This window comes from Ursus maritimus, unplaced genomic scaffold (genome assembly GCF_017311325.1).
Source record: "Ursus maritimus isolate PB19 unplaced genomic scaffold, ASM1731132v1 scaffold_6, whole genome shotgun sequence".
NCBI classification, from domain to species: Eukaryota; Metazoa; Chordata; class Mammalia; order Carnivora; family Ursidae; genus Ursus; species Ursus maritimus.
Genome location: NW_024426774.1, coordinates 33,445,985 through 33,465,347, shown reverse-complemented (window position 1 = coordinate 33,465,347; position 19,363 = coordinate 33,445,985). Strand labels below are relative to the sequence as shown.

The 19,363-nt window shown below is 41.2% G+C and overlaps 1 protein-coding gene across 1 annotated transcript; it reads left to right on the top strand.

Annotated features, from left to right (window-relative positions):
• Nucleotides 1–303: 303 nt before the first annotated feature.
• Nucleotides 304–18,878, top strand: LOC103671542 (cytochrome c oxidase subunit 7A-related protein, mitochondrial). The gene is made up of 3 exons (XM_008700189.2): nucleotides 304–461; nucleotides 16,963–17,094; nucleotides 18,032–18,878. Exons 1-3 carry the CDS (start codon nucleotides 390–392, stop codon nucleotides 18,170–18,172), a joined length of 345 nt encoding a protein of 114 aa, XP_008698411.1. The 5' UTR covers nucleotides 304–389; the 3' UTR covers nucleotides 18,173–18,878.
• The last annotated feature ends 485 nt before the right edge of the window (nucleotides 18,879–19,363 follow it).

Genomic DNA, 19,363 nt, shown 5'->3' with positions numbered 1-19,363 from the left:
GCCCCACTCGACCCTGGAGAGTCCCTCAGCCTCCGGCCTGGTTCGCAGGGCGCTTGCGCATTTCTTAAGGCGTCTCGGCATTGCCCGAATCAAAATGTGCGCGTGTGGGTTGGGGGCGGGGGGAACTTCGTGCTTTCAACAGACCCCGCTACGGCCGCTTTCTGCGCTCTGCTAGAGCTGTTTTTTTTTGCCTTCTTGGTCCTGACACTTCGGTTTCTTTTTCCCTGATATGGCTGAAGAGGGCATGTTATAAATTAGGCGATCTCCGGGCAGCCCGTCTCCTGGCGCTGGGTCCTTGAGCTGAGACTTAAGGCGAGGCCGGGAAGGCAGGGTCCTTCTCTGGAGCAGTCGCGCAGGCAGCGGCTGCGGGAAGCCGGACACCGGGCGTCATGTATTACAAGTTTAGTGGCTTCACGCAGAAGTTGACTGGAACATGGGCTTCCGACGCCTATATCCCGCAGGTACCGGTAGCGCCGGGCCGTCTCGGACAGAAGTGGCCGCCCGAGCCTCTGCGCCTGGCAGTCGTGAGGCCGGAGCCCGGCGTAATTTCTGCCGGCGGTTCGGTTTGGCTCGCCCCGCACCTCTCGGCCCCTCTCTGCATCTGCTTGCAGCGGCCGTAGAGGCTGCTCATTCTGTAGCTGCTTCCCCGGCAGGGCTGGTCCGCCGCGGAAGTTGGGCCTGGCATTCAACTGGGGTCAAGGTGACCTCCGAGGTCGTTGCTTCTCGGTCGGGGGTGTCTTGTGGGGTCGGCGTGGCCCAGGATGCTACCCGGCAAAAGTCTGAAGTTCGGCTTTGTCTTTTGTAAGGAGGTTCCGCTTTTGGTCCCCTCAGTGCTCCGTTGGTAACCCGTGCGTAGCCCGAAAGCCGCATCAAAGCACGAGGTTGGAGAGCTGGGATGACAGCACAGAGGGAAGCCGTAGGGACTGGAGAGCCTGTATGATCAGAATTGGGGGACTTAAAGGGTTCTTTCAAATGTCCAGGTGAATCTGGGCAGTTACGTGCAACAGCCTTATGCTTCTCAGCTGTAAAATGGGTTGACTGCCGCTATTTGAGTCTAAAAAGTATTCTGAGTGCGCTCATTTTGCTAGTTGGAGTTCATTTTCAGTTGTAGACTTTTAAGAGCTAATATCCTTGTTTTGACGCTTTATTATGATCTTTATCAGGTTGCTTGATTTATTGTGAGCTTAGTTTCATCTAAGGCAACTTTAGTACAGATTGAATGAAGTGTGTCACGTCATTAGCCGTCTTTGGCAGGTGGTTGGTACTGGATAAGTGGTAGCTGTTCTCCAGAAGTTGAGTGTGAGATACCATCATGTTCCTAGTTGGAAAACTGGACTTGAATAGTAAGGATCCCAGGTGGGATGTCAAGGATGCTCTTTTGTTACCTCCTTCTTTTTCTGGGGGACACTGCAACTTGCCCAAGTAGGGACGATGTTTTAAGAGATTTCAGGGTCGCCTGAGTGGCTCAGTGGGATACGTGTCTGACTTCAGCTCAGGTCATGGTCTCGGGGTACTGGGATTGAGCCCCGAGGCGGGCTCCCTGCTCAGCGGAGAGTCTTATTCTCCCTCTTCCTCTGCCTGCCCACCCCTCCCCTCTCGTGCGCTTGCTCTGTCTCTCTCAGGTAAATAAAATCTTTAAAAACAGAGTGATTTCAGTCTAAGATTAGATTGCTGTTAATATCAACTAAGATAAAGGCATCTGGGTGGTTCAGTGGGTTGAGCGTCTGGCTTCGGCTCAGGTCATGATCCCAGGGTGCTGGGATCGAGCCCTGGAGCCCTGCGTGGTCGAGCTCTCTGCTCAGTAGGGAGCTGCTTCTCCCTCCCCCTCTGCCTGCTGCGCCCCCTGCTTGTTCTCTCTCTCTGCCAAATAAAGTATTTTTTAAAAAATTAAGATAGGGCAAAAGGGGCAAGTTTTGGGGGTTCGGGAGGAAGGGTCCAGGTTTATAAATGTTGAACTTGTGATGATGTCATGTAGTAGCTGGACTTAGGACTATGGAGTTTAATAGGTCTAGGTGTCTTCAGCCTGTAGTTGGTGGTAGAATCTGTGGTGGGGAAATCATATAGGGAAGAAAGGTGGGAATATGATTAGACTACAGAAACATGAAGGGGAGGGTAGAGGAGGAACATTTATCAAAAGAACAAACCAGGATTAGAAGGGAAACCAGTGTGGTGTCACTGAAGCCAAGTTGGTAATGAGGTCTAAAGAAGGAGTTGTCAACAGTGATTTATTTCTTCTGCAGGTTACAGGGGAATAGCCATTTCTATCATATTTGCTTCTATAGAAGAAGTGTATTTTTCAGTGCACTGATCTTAAACGTTGCAGTTTAATGAGTTTCGACAAATGCGTACACTGTAACCCATACCCCTATTAACATATAGGACAGTCCATCACCCCTAGAAGTTCCCTTCCCTATCCACCTTCCTATTGTGACCATTATAAATAAATAGTCTTGCTGTTTTTGAATTTCACATAAATGGAACCACACAGTACTCTTCCCCCCCATCAGTATTTTTGAGGTTCATTCATGTTACATGTATTAGTAGTTCCTTTTATTGCTGTGTAGGATTTCATTGTGTGAATATATCACAATTGATTTGTTTGTGGTTGTAGATGTTCTTTTATTTTTAGTTTTGGACCCGTCAGAGAGAGAGAGAGAGAGAGAGAGAGGAAAGAGAGAAAAAGAGAGCACGAGCGAGAGCGCGCGCACGCACAAGCAGGAGGAATGGCAGGCAAATGGAGAAGCAGGCTCCCCGCTGAGCAAGGAGCTGGATGTGGGACTTGATCCCAGGACTCAGGGATCATGACCTGAGCGGAAGGCAGATATTCAGCTGACTGAGCCATCCGAGCTGTAGATGTTCTTTTAATAGAATTTTAGCATAATCTAGGTTTTGTTACTTAGCGAGGAAGTAAAATTTTAGGCTAAGACTAGCATATTGAAATTAAATTGCCTCCAGAGCAGAGATTACTCTGAGATGCATGTGGTACAGGTAGGGCCTTCAGATTTCTAGTTCCTCTTAAATTGTATTTCTCTTGAGAATGTAAGTTCTTAGTTACTTAAGGATTTCTTTTTTTTTTTTTTTTAAGATTTTATTTATTTATTTGACAGAGAGAGACAGCCAGCGAGAGAGGGAACACAAGCAGGGGGAGTGGGAGAGGAAGAAGCAGGCTCCCAGCAGAGAAGCCGGATGTGGGGCTCGATCCCAGAACGCCGGGATCACGCCCTGAGCTGAAGGCAGATGCTTAACGATGGCGCCACCCAGGCGCCCCTACTTAAGGATTTCTTACTCTGTGTTGAAAGAAGTGATTTTTGTCTAGGCTTTATATGCAGATTTCGGGATGCTTGTGACAGGCATCCCCCAAACCAGGTGTTCTGGCTTTGGTAATTAGTAGTACTTCGGTTTTTATTTATTTGAAAATGTCAGCACACTGTAAAATGTACATGTTTGTAACTTTCAATATTATGTAAAGTGAATAACCTAACATGTATTGAATAACCTGATATGGAAAAACTAGTTTTCTAACAGTGGTGCAGGTAGATATTTATAAATCAACTGATGGCAAGTAATTGTATGTTCCGGTGGTTGCTTGAAAAGCATTTTCCTTATCTTTTTGTGTCCTGTGTCAAAATAAATTGAGGCTGATAAACACATGTAAAGACGCTGAACATCATTAGTCATTAGGGAAATGCAAATCAAAACTACAGCGAGATACCACTTCACACCTGCTAAAATCAAAAGACAGACAACAGGTGTTAGTGAGAATGTGGAGACACTGGAACCCTACTATATTGCTGGTGGGAATGTAAAATGGTGCAGCCACTTTAGAAATAGTCTGGCAGTTTCTTAAAAAGGGAAACATTTTTACCTTATGACTCAACAATTGTAGTTAAGAGGGCAGAATGACATTCTAGATAAAGGGAACTGTGAGAGTGAAGGAGGGGAGGTGGTTGCAGGGGAATCATTGAGAGTAAGTTTAGCCGTGGTAGATGCAGATAGATGAAGGGTCTAGGGTGGTAGGACTTAATTTTGTGAGAAACAGGAATTTACAAAGAATCTTGATGCAGAAAGTTGTGGTAGAGTCTTGTCCAGAGGTTGAAACAAGGGCGTACTTCTTACCTTTAATAAAGGAGGGTTTATGATGGAGGAGCAAGTATCATGACAGAGCTATGCTTGAAAAGATAATATGACTTGGGAGAGATCAGTACTGGGGATGCCTGTTAAACCCATAAAATAGTTCAGGGTCTTCCGAGTGGGAAAGGAGAAAGAGAGGTCTGGGGGATAAGGATTTAGTGACTGATGAGGGAGATGGGGGGTGAGAAAGGAGGACTCCAGGATGACTGGTAATGAGAGGATGGTAGTGCTTTCCTTAGAAACTGAATAGGTTTCTGAGCAACTGGGTGAATTTTGGACCTGCAGAGTGTGATGTGTCCAGGAAACATGGAGGGGTGATATCTTGCTGGCAGTTAGAAGGGAAGAACTTGAGTTGCTGCAGATTGAAACTTGTTTCTAGTCCTAAATCAGAGTGAATTCACATCAGTGCATTGAAAAATTCTATCATTTAAAAGTTAAAAAAATTTGTCTAATTCTCTTATTTCTCTACCCTCCTCCTTCTCAAACCTAAAAGGTAGAAGAAAAGGGAAACTTGGGCCAGTCAACTTCGAGGGGAAAAAAATCAAGTTGACTTTGCTCTTTAAAAATTTGGAGCAACTAGGGGCACCTGGCTGGCTCATTTGGTGGAGCATATGACTCTCTGATCTCGGGGTTCTGATTTGGAGCCCTGCATTGGGTGTAGAGATTACTTAAAAATAAAATCTTAAAAAATTTTTTTGGAGCAACTAAATTATACTAGGAAGAACTCAACAGCTAAATGTGGTTGCTGTTGAATGGCTCTTAATTGCAGAGGTAGTGATTGTGTAAATAGCTAAGAGATTTGATATTAAAAAGCAAAACCTGTGATTTCCACTTGGTCTGCAGTCCACTATTTTAAGAACAGCATTCACTAGTTTTCTCATTTGTGGGAGGTGTGGGAGGCTGTGCCATCAACTGCTGATTTGATTTACATGACTTTGGTTCTGAAATATTTAAGTCTACATTGTGGTGAAGCTATAGCTTATTTATACATTCAACAGATATTTACTGAATGTGCTGTTCGCTTTTTCAAGTCTTGGGAAGTGGGAGCAGTGAACAAAACATGCCAAAACCCTGCCTTCGTGAGGCTTCCATTGCAGTAGGGGTAGACACAGTAAACAAAGTAAAATTCAGTATGTTAGGTGCTGATAAGTGCTGTGGAGGAAAAAAACCAGGAACAGGTGATAGGTTGTTGGCAGGGTAAGGGGGAGGACATGCAGTTTAAAAGGGTGGTAAGGAAATGTCTTGCTGAGAAGATGACACATGGGCAAAGACCTGAAGGAGGTGAGGTGGATACCCAGAGAAGAGCATGCTAGGTAGAGGGAACAGTGCCTGGTGCCTGGGAGGTTTAAGGGGCTCGTCTATGGGACTGGGGTAGAGAAAGGGGATGATGTAAGTGGTAGGGTGGTGGGGTTTGAGGGGTGTATCTCGTGGCCCTGGAAGTCATTGTAAAAACTTTGGGTTTTGCTCAGCAAGATAGGAGGCTTTTGGAGAGGTTTGAGCTGAGTAGTGACCTCTGCAATCACTACTTGCTGCGTTTAGAGTAGACCGTGGGGTGGCAAGTGTGGAAATGGAAGGAGGGTGATCAGTTGGGAGGCTGTTATCAAAATCCAGAGGTTTGGACCCCTGGTGGAGATGGGTAAGAAGTGGTCAGATGATGAGTGTATTTTGAAGGTAGAGCCAAAAGGATTTGCAGTGCGTGAGCAGTATTAAAAATGGTTCCCGGCACCTGGGTGGCTCAGTCCGTTAAGCATCTGATTCTTCATTTTGGCTTAGGTCATGATCCCAGGGTCCCAGGATCAAGCCCTGCATCAGGCTTCCCCCTTAGCGGGAGTCGTCTTCCTCTGACCGCCCCCCCCCCACTCTGCTTTTGTATCTTTCTTTCTCTCTCTCTCTCTCTCACTCTTATTCTTTAAAATAAATAAAATCTTTGAAAAAAATCATCTGTAACATGGGATGATAATACCTCATTTACAGGGTTAATGTGAAAAGTAAATTTATTTATGAAGATTATGTAGGATCCTGAAAAAAAATGCTTATTATAAATGAAAACAGAATGTAGAACTTTTTTTTTTTTTAAGATTTTATCCATTAATTTGACAGAGCGTAAGCAGGGGGAGTGGCAGAGGAAGAAGCAGGCTCCCCGATGAGCAGGGAGCCTGATGGGAGGCTCAATCCCAGGACCCTGGAATCATGATCTGAGCCCAAGGCAGACACTTAACCGACTGAGCCACCCAGGTCCCCTAGAATGTAAAATTTTATACTGTGACTTTATAGATGTTAAAGTACACCTATGAGAAAAGATTGAAGGAGAATATACAACTCTTAATAGTTAATGGGATAAGATACTGGGATTATTGGTAACTTTAAAATTCCATATTCCGAACTTTTACAGTATTATAAATGGAAATACGGAATTATTTAAAACCATGGAGATGATTGATATTCCTTTTTTCAGATGATACTGTTCAAAAACTTTGCTGTAGTTTTGAATCACTTGATGGGTGAATAAACACTGAGCGATTAGATATAATCCTTTCTAAAAATGCTTTTACATTAGTCCTGTCAAAACAAGAATTTAACTTCAAACCATTTTCAGAGCTGCTTGGTAGAAAGAGTTTTTTAAATTTTTGCATTCAAGGGGAAATGATCCTTATAGGAGAAAATCCAAACTCACAGAATAAAGGAGTGTGTTAAATTCTTCAAAGAGATACTTTCTTACCTTCTTATCTCAGTAGTTAGGGCCTGTCTTCCCATCTCTAACTCCTTCTGAGTCTGAGTGTATTATATACTAAATTTAGTATATAAATAATAATATAATAAACTAGCAGCTTACTCATGAAACTCTTTAAATCAATTGTTGCCTTTAAGCAATAGTTGAGAGGGGCAGTGGGGGCAGGTAGTGGAATACTTAAAATCCCAAGGCCTGGACTTTAGAGGGGCTTGAGTTTCAACACTAGAGTCCATTCTTTTTGCTACATGATCTTGGGCAAGTTGCCTTCTCTGATCTAGTTTTCTTTATAAAATGGGAAAAGTAACATCTTGGTAGGGTTGCTGGCAGGATTAAATGAGATGATGTGTGTGAAATGCTTGACCGGTTGTTGGGCATATAAGAAAGGCTGAGTACGTAATTAGTGAATGTTATTCCATAACATTAATATCCATAATGGCAGGGATTGTATCTGTCTTATTCATCGTGTATTTTCAGTATAGAGTAAGTGCTCAGTCATATATGCTGAATGAGTGAATGCAGTGCAGGAAAAAAGTCCACGGTTCATTCCCATTTGTGGGACTGTGTCAAAGAAACGGAAACCAGGTTTACTTTTGGGGGTGGTTATTTGACGTATAGTTGATTTACAATATTAGTTTCAGGTGTACAACATAGTGATTGTACAGTTATATACATTACAAAATGCTCACCACAGTAAGTGTACTTATCATCTGTCACCTTACAGCATTATTGACTGTATTCTGTATGGTGTATTTTTTATCCTCCTGACTTATTTTATAACTGGGAGTTTGTACCTTTTAATTTCCTCCACCTCTTCTCCTTCTCCTCATCCCCCCACCCCCTTGCCCCCTGGCAGCCATCAGTTCTCTGTATTTATGGGTCTATTTCTATTTTTTGTTTTACTTTTTAGATTCCACACATAAGTGAAATAATATTTGTTTTTTTCTGACTTATTTCACTTAGCATAATACCAGGTTGTTGCCAGTGGCAATATCTTATTTTCATGGCTGAGTATTATTCTGCTGTATATATACACCACGTCTTCTTTATTCATTCATCTCTTGATGGATACTTACATTGCTTCCATATTTTGGCTATCGTAAATAATGCTGCAGTAAACATAGGGGTGCACATATCTTTTTGAATTAATATTTTTATTTTCTTTGGGAAAATACCCAGAAGCAGAATTACTGGTTTGTATGGCGTTTGTATTTTTAATTTTTTTGAGGAACCTCCATACTGTTTTCCATAATGGCTGCACCAATTTATATTCCTATGAACAATGCATGAGGGCTGCCTTTTCTCTATATCCTCTACATACCTTGTTATTTCTTGACTCTTTGATACTAGCCATTCTCATTGTGGTTTTGATTTGCATATCCCTGATACTTAGTGGTGCTGAACATCTTTTCATGTGTCTTTTGGCCATCTGTAAGTCATCTTTGGAAAATGTGTGTTCAGGTCCTCTGTACATTTTTTTTTTTTTGGTATTGAGTTGTATAAGTTCTTTATATATTTTGTGTATTAACCCCTTATTGGATAGATCATTTTCACATAATCTTCTCCCAGTCAGTAGGTTGCCTTTTTGTTTTGTTGGTTTCTGTCACTGTGCAAAAGATTTTTAGTTTGCTGTAGTCCCAGTTGCTTATTTTTGCATTTGTTTCCCTTACCTGAAGAGACAGATTCAGAAAAATATTGCTAATACTGATGTCTAAGAGATTACTGTGTATGTTTTCTTTTAGGAGTTTATAATATCAGGTCTTACATTTGGGTTTTAATCCATTTTGAATTTATTTTTTGTGGGTTTTTTGTTTCCTTTGGTTTTTGTTTTGTTTTCAAATGATCCTTATTGAAGTATTTTTCTTGTAGCTCTTAACTAGCTGGGCATTCCACTGCACCACTTTTGAAGTCATCTATGATGTCATGAGGGTGGTGGCCATCAACATTGCAGTCCACAGACTGGGCAGTCCCCATGATCTCTTCAAAGGTTCCAGAGGGTTCTGTGGGTAAAGATTGGTGCCACATCTGTCGTGCAGTGTTGACAATCTCACGAAAAGTGTATTTCCACTGTGCTTAATGTTTTTCTGCTTCTGTCTCTTGGCTGTTCATTGAGGGCTTTTATTATCAGGGCAGGGGCAGAGGTACCATTTCATTCTGGGCCTAAGTATATGATACAACTTTGATCTCGTTAAGGTCGAACTTAGGTGGCATGGTGGAGGTGGCTCGTGTTGGATGAACCCTGATTCAGGATGACCGAAGACAGTTGCACCTTTGTCTCCTCCTAGTCTAAAGCCAAACGCTCCTTTTTTTTTTTTTTCTTGATTTAAAAAAAAAAAATCTCTATGCCCAGGGCGCCTGGGTGGCACAGTCCTTAAGCGTCTGCCTTTGGCTCAGGGTATGATCCCAGCGTTCTGGGATCGAGCCCCACATCAGGCTCCTCCTCTAGGAGTCTGCTTCTTCCTCTCCCACTCCCCCTGCTTGTGTTCCCTCTCTCGCTGGCTGTCTCTGTCTGTCAAAATAAATAAAATCTTAAAAAAAAAAAAAAAAACAAAACTCTATACCCAACATGGGGCCTTGAACTCACAACTCTGAGAACAAGTCACATGCTTTGCTGACTGAGCCAGCCAGGAGAGAGAGAGAGAGAGAGAGAGAGATAGTGTGGTGGGAGGGGGGGAGGGAGAGAGAATCTGGAGCAGACTCCACACTGAGCGCAGAGCCTGAGGTGGGGCTGGATCCCACAACTGCAAGTTCCTGACCTGAGCTAAAACCAAGAGTTTGATGCTCAAGTGACTGAGCCACCCAGCACCCCCAATTTCATTCTTTTGCATGTAGCTGTCCAGTTTTACCAGCACTATTTATTGAAGAGGCTGTCTTTTCCCCATTGTGTATTTTTGTTTCCTTTGTTGTAGATTAATTGACCATATAAAGAATGGTTTTATTTCTGGGCTCTCTATTCTGTTCCATTGATCTCTATTTTTGTGCTAGTACCATACTGTTTTGATTATTACAGCTTTTGGTATATCTTGAAATCTGAGATTGTGATACCTTCAGCTTTGTTCTTCTTTTTCAAGATTGCTTTAGCCATTTGGAATCTTTTGTGGTTCCATAGAAATTTTAGGATTATTTTTTCTTCTGTGAAAAATGGTATTGGTATTTTGATAGGGGTTGCATCGAATCTATAGGCTGCTCTGGGTAGTATGGGCATTTTAACAATATTCTTCCAATTAATGAGCGTGGTATATCTTTCCATTTATTTGTGTCTTCACTTTCTTTCATCATTGTCTTAATAGTTTTCAGAGTACAGGTCTTTCATCTCCTTCGTTAAATTTATTCTGTAGGTATTTCATTTTTTGATGTATGTGGGATTGTTTTCTTAATATCTCTTTCTGCTACTTTAGTATTAACATATTGAAATGCAACACGTTTCTGTATATTTTGTATCCTGCAGCTTTACTGAATTCATGTATTCTAATAGTTTTTTGGTGGAATTTTTAGTGATTTATTTATTTATCTATCTATCTATTTATTTATTTATAAAGATTTTTATTTGACAGACACAGCAAGAGAGGGAACACAAGCAGGAGGAGTGGGAGAGGGAGAAGCAGGCTCCCCACTGAGCAGGGAGCCTGACACAGGGCTCAATCCCAGGACCCTGGGATCATGACTTGAGCTGAAGGCAGACGCTTAATGACTGAGCCACCCAGGCGCCCCTTTTAGTATTTTTTTTTTATATGTAATAACATGTCAGCTCTAAATAGTGAAAGTTTTGCTGCTTTCTTACCACTTAGGATGCCTTTTATTTCTTTTTCTTGTCTGATTGCTGTGGCTAGGACTTCCAGGACTGTGTTGAATAAAAGTGGGGAGAAGAGAAATCCTTGTTTTGTTCCTGATCTTAGAGAAAAAGCTTTTACTTTTCACCATTATGATGTTAGCTGGTGGATTTATCATATATGGTCTTTATTATATTGAGGTATGTTTCCTCTAAAAACCCACTTTGTTGAGAGTTTTTATCATAAATGGATGTTGAATTTTGTCAGATGTTTTTTTCTGCATCTGTTAAGGTGATCATGTGATTTTTATTCTTCATTTTGTTAATGTTGTGTATCATGTTGATTGATTTTTGTGCATATTGAACATTTCTGCATCCTGGAATAAGTCCCTCTTGATCGTGGTGAATGATCTTTTTAATGTATTGTTGAATTCAGTTTGCTAAATTTTGTTGAGTATTTTTTTGCATCTGTGTTCATCAGATATACTGTCCTGTAATTTTCTTTTTTGTATTGTATTTGGTTTTGGTATCAGGGTAGTATTGGCCTCATAGAATGAATTTGGAAGAATTTCTTCCTCTTCTATTTTTTGGAATCGCTTGAGCATGACAGGTATTAACTCTTCTTTAAATGTTTATAGATTTTATCTGTAAAGTCATGTAGTTCCTGGACTTTTGTTTGTTGGAAGTTTTTTGTTCACAGATTCACTTTCTCTGCTAGTAATTGGTCTGCTCAGAGTTGCTATTTCTTCCTGATTCAGTCTTCGAAGATTGTATATTTCTAGAAATTTATCCATTTCTTCTGTGTTGTCCAGCTTGTTGGCATATAATTTTCATAGTAGTCTCTTATAATCCTTTGTATTTCTGTGGTGTTAGTTGTAACTTCTCTTTCATTTGTGATTTTGTTTGAGCTCTTTTTTCCTTAAGTCTGCTAAAAGTTTATCAGTTTTATCTTTTTGAAGAACCACTTCTTAGTTTCATTGTTTTTAAGTCTCCATTTAATTTATTTCTGTTATAATCTTTGTTATTTCCTTCTTTCTACTAACTTTGCTCTTCATTCTTTTTCTAGTTCCTTTAAGTGTAAAGTTAAGTTTGTTTGAGATTGTTCGTGTTTCTTGAGGTAGGCCTGTATTACTATAAACTTTCTCTTAGAATTGCTTTTGTTGCAAGGCCAAGATTTTGAATCATTGTTTCCATTTTCATTTCTCCCTGTATCTTTACAGTTTCCTCTTTGATTTCTTCCTTGATCCATGGATTGTTTAGGAGCATGTTGTTTAGCCTCCATGTGTTCGTGTTTTTTTCCAGTTTTTTTCCTATAATTGATTTCTAGGTTCATACTGCTGTGAATGAAGAAGATGCTCCATCTTCTTAAATTTGAGACTTGTTTTGTGGCCTAACATGTAATCTGTCCTGGAGAATGTTCCAGGTGCACTCGAAAACTATGTATATTCTGCCGCTTATGGGTGGAATGTTCTGTAGGTATCTGCTAGGTCTGTCTGGTCTAATGTTATTTAAAGCCACTGTTACCTTATTGATTTTTTTGTCTGGATGCTCTATCCGTTGATATAATTGGGGTGTTAAAGCCCCCTACTATTATTGTATTACTGTCTGTTTCTCCCTTTCTCTGTTAGTATTTGCTTTGTATATTTAGGTGCTCCTGTGTTGGGTGCATAGATATTTACAGTTGTTGTATCCTCTTGTCGGATTAATCCCTTTATATAATGCCCTTCTTTGTCTCTTTACAGTTTTTGTTTTAAAGATTACTTTGTCTAATATATTTTACCATCCCAGCTTTCTTTTTGCTTCCATTTGTGTGGGGTATTTTTTTTTTTTTTTACATCCCTTCACTTTCAGTTTGTACTTGTCTTTATGTCTGAAGAGAGCCTCTTGTAGGCAGCATATAGATGGCCCTTGTTTTTTATTCATTGAATCACCCTTGTCTTTTGATTGGAGTATTTAGACCATTTACTTTTTTTTTTTTTTTCTTTTTTAAGTAGGCTCCACCTTCAGCCTGGAGCCCAGCGTGGGGCTCAAACTCATAACACTGAGATCAAGACCTGAGCTGAGATCAAGAATTGGACTTTTAACTGACTGAGCCACTGAGGTGCCCCATTGTTTTAGACCATTTACACTTAAAGTAATAATTTACAGGTGCCATTTTGTTAATTGTTTTCTGGTGGTTTTTGTTTTTCTTTTTTCTCCTGGCTCTTCCCTTGTAATTGGTGACTTTAGTGTTTTGCTTGGATTCCTTTCTTTTTATTTTTTTGTGGATTTTTTTCTTAGTTTTTGGTTTCTGGTTGGCTTTAGGTTCATATATAGCATCTTAAGTATATAGCAGTCTGTAGTAAGCTGATGGTTGCTTAAATTCGAACACATTCTAAAATCACTACATATTAACCTCCCCCATGCATGTATATGATGTCATATTCTACATCTTTATTTTGTGAATCTCAACAAATTTTATAGATGTAATTGATTTTACTCATCTTTTAACTTTCATCCTAGTTTTATAAGTGATTAATTTACTACCTTTATTATATGTTTGCTTTTACCAGTGAAGTTTTTTTGTTTTGTATTTTTTTCTAGTTTTGGCCTTTTTTTTTCTGCTTAAAGTCCCTTTAATATTTCTTCTAAGTCTGTTTAAGTGGTGATGAACTCCTTTACCTTTTATTTGTCTGGAGAAACTCCTATTTGTCCTTAAGTTCTGAATGATAATCTTGTGAGGTAGAGCATTCTTGGTTGTACGGTTTTTCCTTTCAGTGCTTTGAATATATTGTGCCACTGTCTTCAGGCCTGCACAGTTTCTGCTGAAAAATCTATAGCCTCATGGGGTTTTCCTTGTACACAACTAGTTCCTTATTTCTTGCTGCTTTTAAGATTCTGTCTTTAATCTTTGACATTTAGTTTGTTGTGTGTCTTGGTATGGACCTTCTTGGGTTCATCTTGTTTGGGGCTCTCTCTGCTTCCTGGACCTAGATGTCTGCTTTTCCCAGGTTAGGGAAATTTTCAGCTGTTATTTCTTCAAATAAGTTTTCTGCCCTTTTCTCTTTTTCTTCGGGGACCCCTATAATGTGAGTATTAGTGTGCTTGACATTGCCGCAGAGGGTCCCTTAACCTGTCTTCATTTTTTTCTTATTCTTCTTTGTCTTTGCTGTTCAGTTTGGGTGCTATTTTCCTGTCTTCCAGATTGCTAATCTGTTCATCTGCATCTTCTAATCTGCTTTTGATTCGCTCTAGTGTGTTTTTCATTTCAATTATTGTATTCTTCAACTCTGGTCCTTTTTTATGTCTTTTATCTCTTTGTTGAGTTCTTTTACACTCTTCTTTCAACTTCAGTGAGCGTCTTTATGACCATCACTTTGAACTCTATCAGGTCATTGCTTATCTCCATTTTATTTAGTTCTTTTTCTGACGTTTTGTTCTTTTCTTTGGAGCATATTTCTTTTTTCTCAGTTTGTTTGACTTTCTGTGTTTGTTTCTATGAATTAGGTGAAACGGCTACCTTCCCCAGTCTTGAAGGAGTGGCCTCAGGTAGGAATGTCCCTTCTGTAGACTGTATGTATCTGGTGGCTTTGGCTGGCTAGAGCTGTAGTGGGTGCAGGCTCAGGGTGCATTCTTTGGGTCTGCCCTCTGGGATGGTGGGAACTGGAGCAAGTTCAGGCCAGGTGGTTCAGGAGTGGTTGGGTCCAGCGCTGCCCTGGTGGGATGGCAAGAGCTGGGTCAGGCTCAGGCTGGGTTGTCCTCAGGCCCTCCACCCTGGGACTCTGTAGTGGGATGGCTAGAGCTGGGGCAGGATGGGCTGGGGTGCTCTGCGTAGGAAGTGCCCTGGCTGGATGGCTGCTGCTGAAGCAGGTGTGGGCCAAGGGTGTCCCAGGGTGTTTTGTGCCTGGGCCACCTTGCTGAGCTATTGAGGGCTGTAGTTGGTGCAGGCTGGGGTGTCCTGGTTTGTGCTGTGCTGGGGCAGCCTTGGTGGGATGGTTGGAACTGAGGCAGGTGCATGTGGTGGAGGATGCCTTTGGTGGACAGCTGGAGCTGGTGTGGGCTGGAGGCTGCAGGCTGGCTAACATGCCCGCTCCCATCTGCACTATCAAGGCAGAGGGGGAACGTGAACAATGGTGCTTGCTAGCGCCTTCTAACCATAGAGAGTTCAGTGGTTCTCCCACCATGTAGCAGTTGCTCTAGCATTAGTATATGGGGTTTCCTTCACTTAGTCTATTTGCCTTTTATTTTATTTTTTTAAGATTTTATTTACTTGAGGGAAAGAGAGTGAGAGAGAGAGCACGGGGTGGGGGGCGGGGAAGAAGGGTCAGAGGGAGAAGCAGACTCCCCACTGAGCAGGGAGCCTGTGAGGGACTTGATCCTGGGACTCCAGGATTATGACCTGAGCCGAAGGCAGGCGCTTAACCCACTGGGCTATCCAGGCGCCCTCTGTTTGCCTTTTAAACCACTGTGTTTTTGCCATGCCCCAGATTGGGTGAATCTGTGTGTGTGCACCTGTCAGTGCTATCCCACCCTGTTGCAGTCCTTAGCATCAGGTGGGATTCCTGTTGTTACCCGATCTCTGTCTCCTGCCATTCTCTGTGTGATCCCTCTATCCTTCGCTGTGCAGAAGCTGTTCAGTCAGCCTGCGGTTCTTCAGGAGGAACTGCTCTCTGGGTGTAGGTGTAGATTTGGTGTGTTCCTGGGAGGAAATGAGTTCAGGATCTTTTTGTGCTGCCATCTTGGACCGAAACCAAGTTTGCTTTAATGCTTTTTTGTTGCCCTGTTGATCTTAATGCTTGCCTGGTGGGAGTATCATTGAAGCTTTCAATATATGATCTTTAGAATAAGTCTTGTCAGTTATATGTAAATTTTATTTCTTTGAAGAGATTAAGGACCAGGGGTCTGACAATGCTGTTAATTTGAGCAAAGGATTTTCTCTTTCATCTGTAAAATGAAAGAGGCTGAGCTTGAACTCTACTTCCTAACTTTAAATTTTTACTTTTTGTAGTTAGAATTTAATATAAAAGGATGTGATTTTATTGATTTGTAACTCTTAGCTCCTATCTTAATCTGCGGGTTATTTTGGAAGAACCATCTCTATACCTGCCACTGTAGCTTTACTCCATCAGATAGAAAACCGGAGTTCCCCTTAGGTTCTTCTTTTTTGTTTTAATAGCTTTATTGAGATACAATTCACATACCATACATTCACTCTTTTAAAGTGATAACTTGTGGTTTTTAGTGCGTTAATAGATACTCTGCAAACATTACCACATTAATTTTAGAGTGTTTTCATCACCTCCAGAAGAAATGTGTACCCTGCAGTTATCACCCCCCTGTTGCTCACCTCCCAGCCCTAGGCAGCTGCTAATCTACTTTCTGTCTGTGTTGAATTTCTCATTTTGGACTTGCATATGAATGGGGTCATATGAGTTGTGGTCTTTTTGACTAGCTTCTTTTACTCGGCATGTTTTTAAGGGCTATCCTTGTTGTAGCCTGTGACAGTACTTCATTTTTCTCCCCCTTCAGGTTCCTTTTAAGCCTGAGTGTTCTTCTGTCCACGTGGCCCAGGGAGCTGCTAATCGCAAATTTGTGTTAACGCCCGATGTCATTCAGTTTGTATTTATTGACTATGTGCTGTGTGCTGCTTTAGGCACGTAGTGTCTCATGCAGTCTTTTCAGTGGTAGATCCCAGTACTTTTATATACATGTCACAGATGAGAACGCTGAATTTCCTTTATTTTTACTATATCTGTTTAACTTACAGGTTTATTAATGCTGGAAGGTTCAATTACTCTAATCGTTTTGTTTTGTTTTCTGGTCCTGAAAGACAAGTCTGTTACCATTACAGGCTCTTCCAGATTGAGATGTTCCTTTACTGTGTGTCTGGGCAGTTTCTGATGTCTACTCTGGAGTTAGAGATAACATGTTAGTATGTCAGCTCACCCAGAGGAGAAAAGGGACAGCCAGGTCTCTTTGGAAATCTAACCAAAAATTCATATAGGTTATAAATGTTTTACTTATTTGGTAGGAAGAGAGACGTAATAGTTATTTCTGGAAGCCCAGATTGGATTTTTGCGGTGGTTTGCTTCCTCTCCTCCCCCAACCCCATCTTAATGGCAGGGAATTCTTCTCGATGGGGTTTGCTGTGGGAAAGTAGACTAAGGTATTTTGTTGAAACTTTAAGGACTTTAAATCTTAAAATTAAAGGCCTTGTAACGCAGACTTGGAGAGCCTTTCCTTCCTTCTTGTGTGGTTGAATTACTGCCTCCACGATTCCAGACAGCCTGCTTGTTGAAAGGTTGTTCATAAGCCCAGGCATGCTTTCAACTTGACATTTTCATTTTTCCTACAGGGATTAAGGCCTGTGGTTTCCACAGAAGCACCGCCTATCATATTTGCCACACCAACCAAACTGAGTTCTGATTTTGCTGTATATGATTATGCTGGGAAAAACAAAGTTCCAGAGCTCCAGAAGTTTTTCCAGGTGAGAGAAGACACTAGAACAGACACTAGAGAATAAGTTGTTACTTTGGCAATGAGTTTTCTTCTAGTTGTTTTCTGCTTGCTTGATATTAAAATTCACTGAGCTATTAGAAGTAGAGGAGGCTCTCTTGGGTTTGCTGATCAACGGAGAGAAGCTAGAATTGGATTTTAAAATATTACTAACGGTAATCTACATACAGATAATTGAGAGGTCAGTGACCCAGCTGCATCTCAGGATCTGTGGGGGTGGCAGTGTCTGTCACTGCTGTTGCTAGATGATAGCTTCCCCATCCTCAAAAATATGTGCAGATTCAGGACTGGCCTGGGGACTTTTGGTCAGTTTAATCCCTTTTTATCCGGTAAGTAAGACTTGATTGGGTATTTGGGGTCTTGAGTTACTTTGGGGGAGGGAGTTTGGAGACTGTGCAAAATAATGGTTTCAGCATTTTATGGAGTCTCTTTTCTAAACACGGGTTTAACAGCTTAATGGGAAAAAGCTGAATACAAAATGGACTAGAGCCTGTTAACTGAGCTGGTGCGCTCAGACATCATTGACTAATGATCGGAAGTCAAAGTAAATGTGGGCATTGCTTGCGCCTGCGGTCATTCAGCTGTGGGTTACCTTTGCCTTTCAAAGAAATCCACCCGTGCTGCTTTCCTGATTAAGCAATACATGATAAATTTCTTAGAAATGTGAAATTTGTTGCATGCGTGTTCCTGAGGCTCCATTTTGGAGAAGGCTTTGGCCCTACAGGCTGTGGCTGCATTTGTAAGAAAACGTATACCGCTCTTTCTGTCAGCATTCTAACGGATTAGGGCTTTTTCCACTACAGTGTGTTGATGGATTAGTTTTAAACTAGAGACATTTGTTCTTGATTAGCCTAAACTGTAAAATCTTTTTATTATTAACCATGTCCTTGATAATTCTTGCTTTCCAGAAATCCGACGGTGTGCCCATCCACCTGAAACGAGGCCTGCCTGACCAAATGCTCTACCGGACCACCATGGCGCTGACGCTGGGGGGGACCATCTACTGCTTGATCGCTCTCTACATGGCTTCGCAGCCCAGAAACAAATGAGCTAGGCTGCAGAGGACTGGTTTGCTTTTTGGCATAAACCCTTTGAATTTTCATTTTTTCACTGCTCTGTAAACATTTTTTTTACTTGAGTGGTTTACTTAACATTTTCCCAGACAAATAGGAAGATATTAAGGCAATATTTTGGTTTGTTTATGAAATGCACATGGTCAGAGCTCATTGGACAGTTAAAACTATTGTTTAAAGAAATGCTGCTGCTCTTTGGGCTCCTGATTTCCCTGGAGGTTCTGGAGGAAGGTTGTGTACATGCTCATTGACAGCGGTCTGTGCTGGGGTCCTTAGGGACTCACAGTGGTGTTTTTGAGCATGGGGTGCAGAGGCCTTTCTGGATTTGGATGTGATTTAGGAAGGAAGAGAGAAACCAAGGCCAGGAGCATGAAATGGGGGTTTTTCCTTCTTGCAGTAAAATGTTAAGAAAAATTATTTGCAGCCTGCCTCTGTTCATTGTACAGTTTGTTTTCAAGGGTTATTTGCCTCATCTCAGATCTTTAGTGAAATTTTATGTGCGATTGTTATGTATTTATTCCACCTCGGGAACAGAAAACACCTGTTTAGTGTTGCACTTCAGACCTGTGTGTTTTATTAATGCAGCTGTGACACAAAGTCTCCTTTACCTTTTCAAAATGTTATGGCTTTAAATTATGATTTATTTTGATTGTGGAATAAATACATGAATGAAAAATCTCAATTTTGAAGTCCTTTTGAATGACCTTTCCGAATACTTTCAGAATACCAGAGGCATCTTAAACCTGAGTCTCATTTCTTTCTTTTTAATTAGGCACCAGATAATCTTTACAAAATGGTTCCTCAAAGTCAAGTAATAGGCTAATGGCATGTTGATGATTACCATATGGTTCCTTCTAAGAAACAAGCTTGCCCCTTAGTGAAATGTGCCTGTAACACACAGTTCATTTAGACATTAATTTCCTGTGCTGTCACAATCAGTAGACTTCACGTACGCTATATTAATGCTGAGAAAAGGTAGGATTTTATTATATATAAAGCGGTAGTCTCTATCTTGCTGTAGCAAGGAACAGTGACCTTTTACTGAGGATAAAATTAACACCCAGTAGCATCCTCACAGGCTGGCAGGCCCTTGTCTGTACAGATCTAAACTTTAGTCTTCTCTGGTATTTGCTCCAAGTTTTTATTTTGAAAAACTTCAGACTACAG

Excerpts from the sequence above, each read along its gene's own strand:
- LOC103671542 (XM_008700189.2), top strand. The coding sequence starts at position 390 with ATGTATTACAAGTTTAGTGGCTTCACGCAGAAGTTGACTGGAACATGG. Across the intron at positions 462-16,962 it reads CCGACGCCTATATCCCGCAG|GGATTAAGGCCTGTGGTTTC; the intron begins GTACCGGTAGCG and ends TTTTTCCTACAG. Across the intron at positions 17,095-18,031 it reads AGCTCCAGAAGTTTTTCCAG|AAATCCGACGGTGTGCCCAT; the intron begins GTGAGAGAAGAC and ends CTTGCTTTCCAG.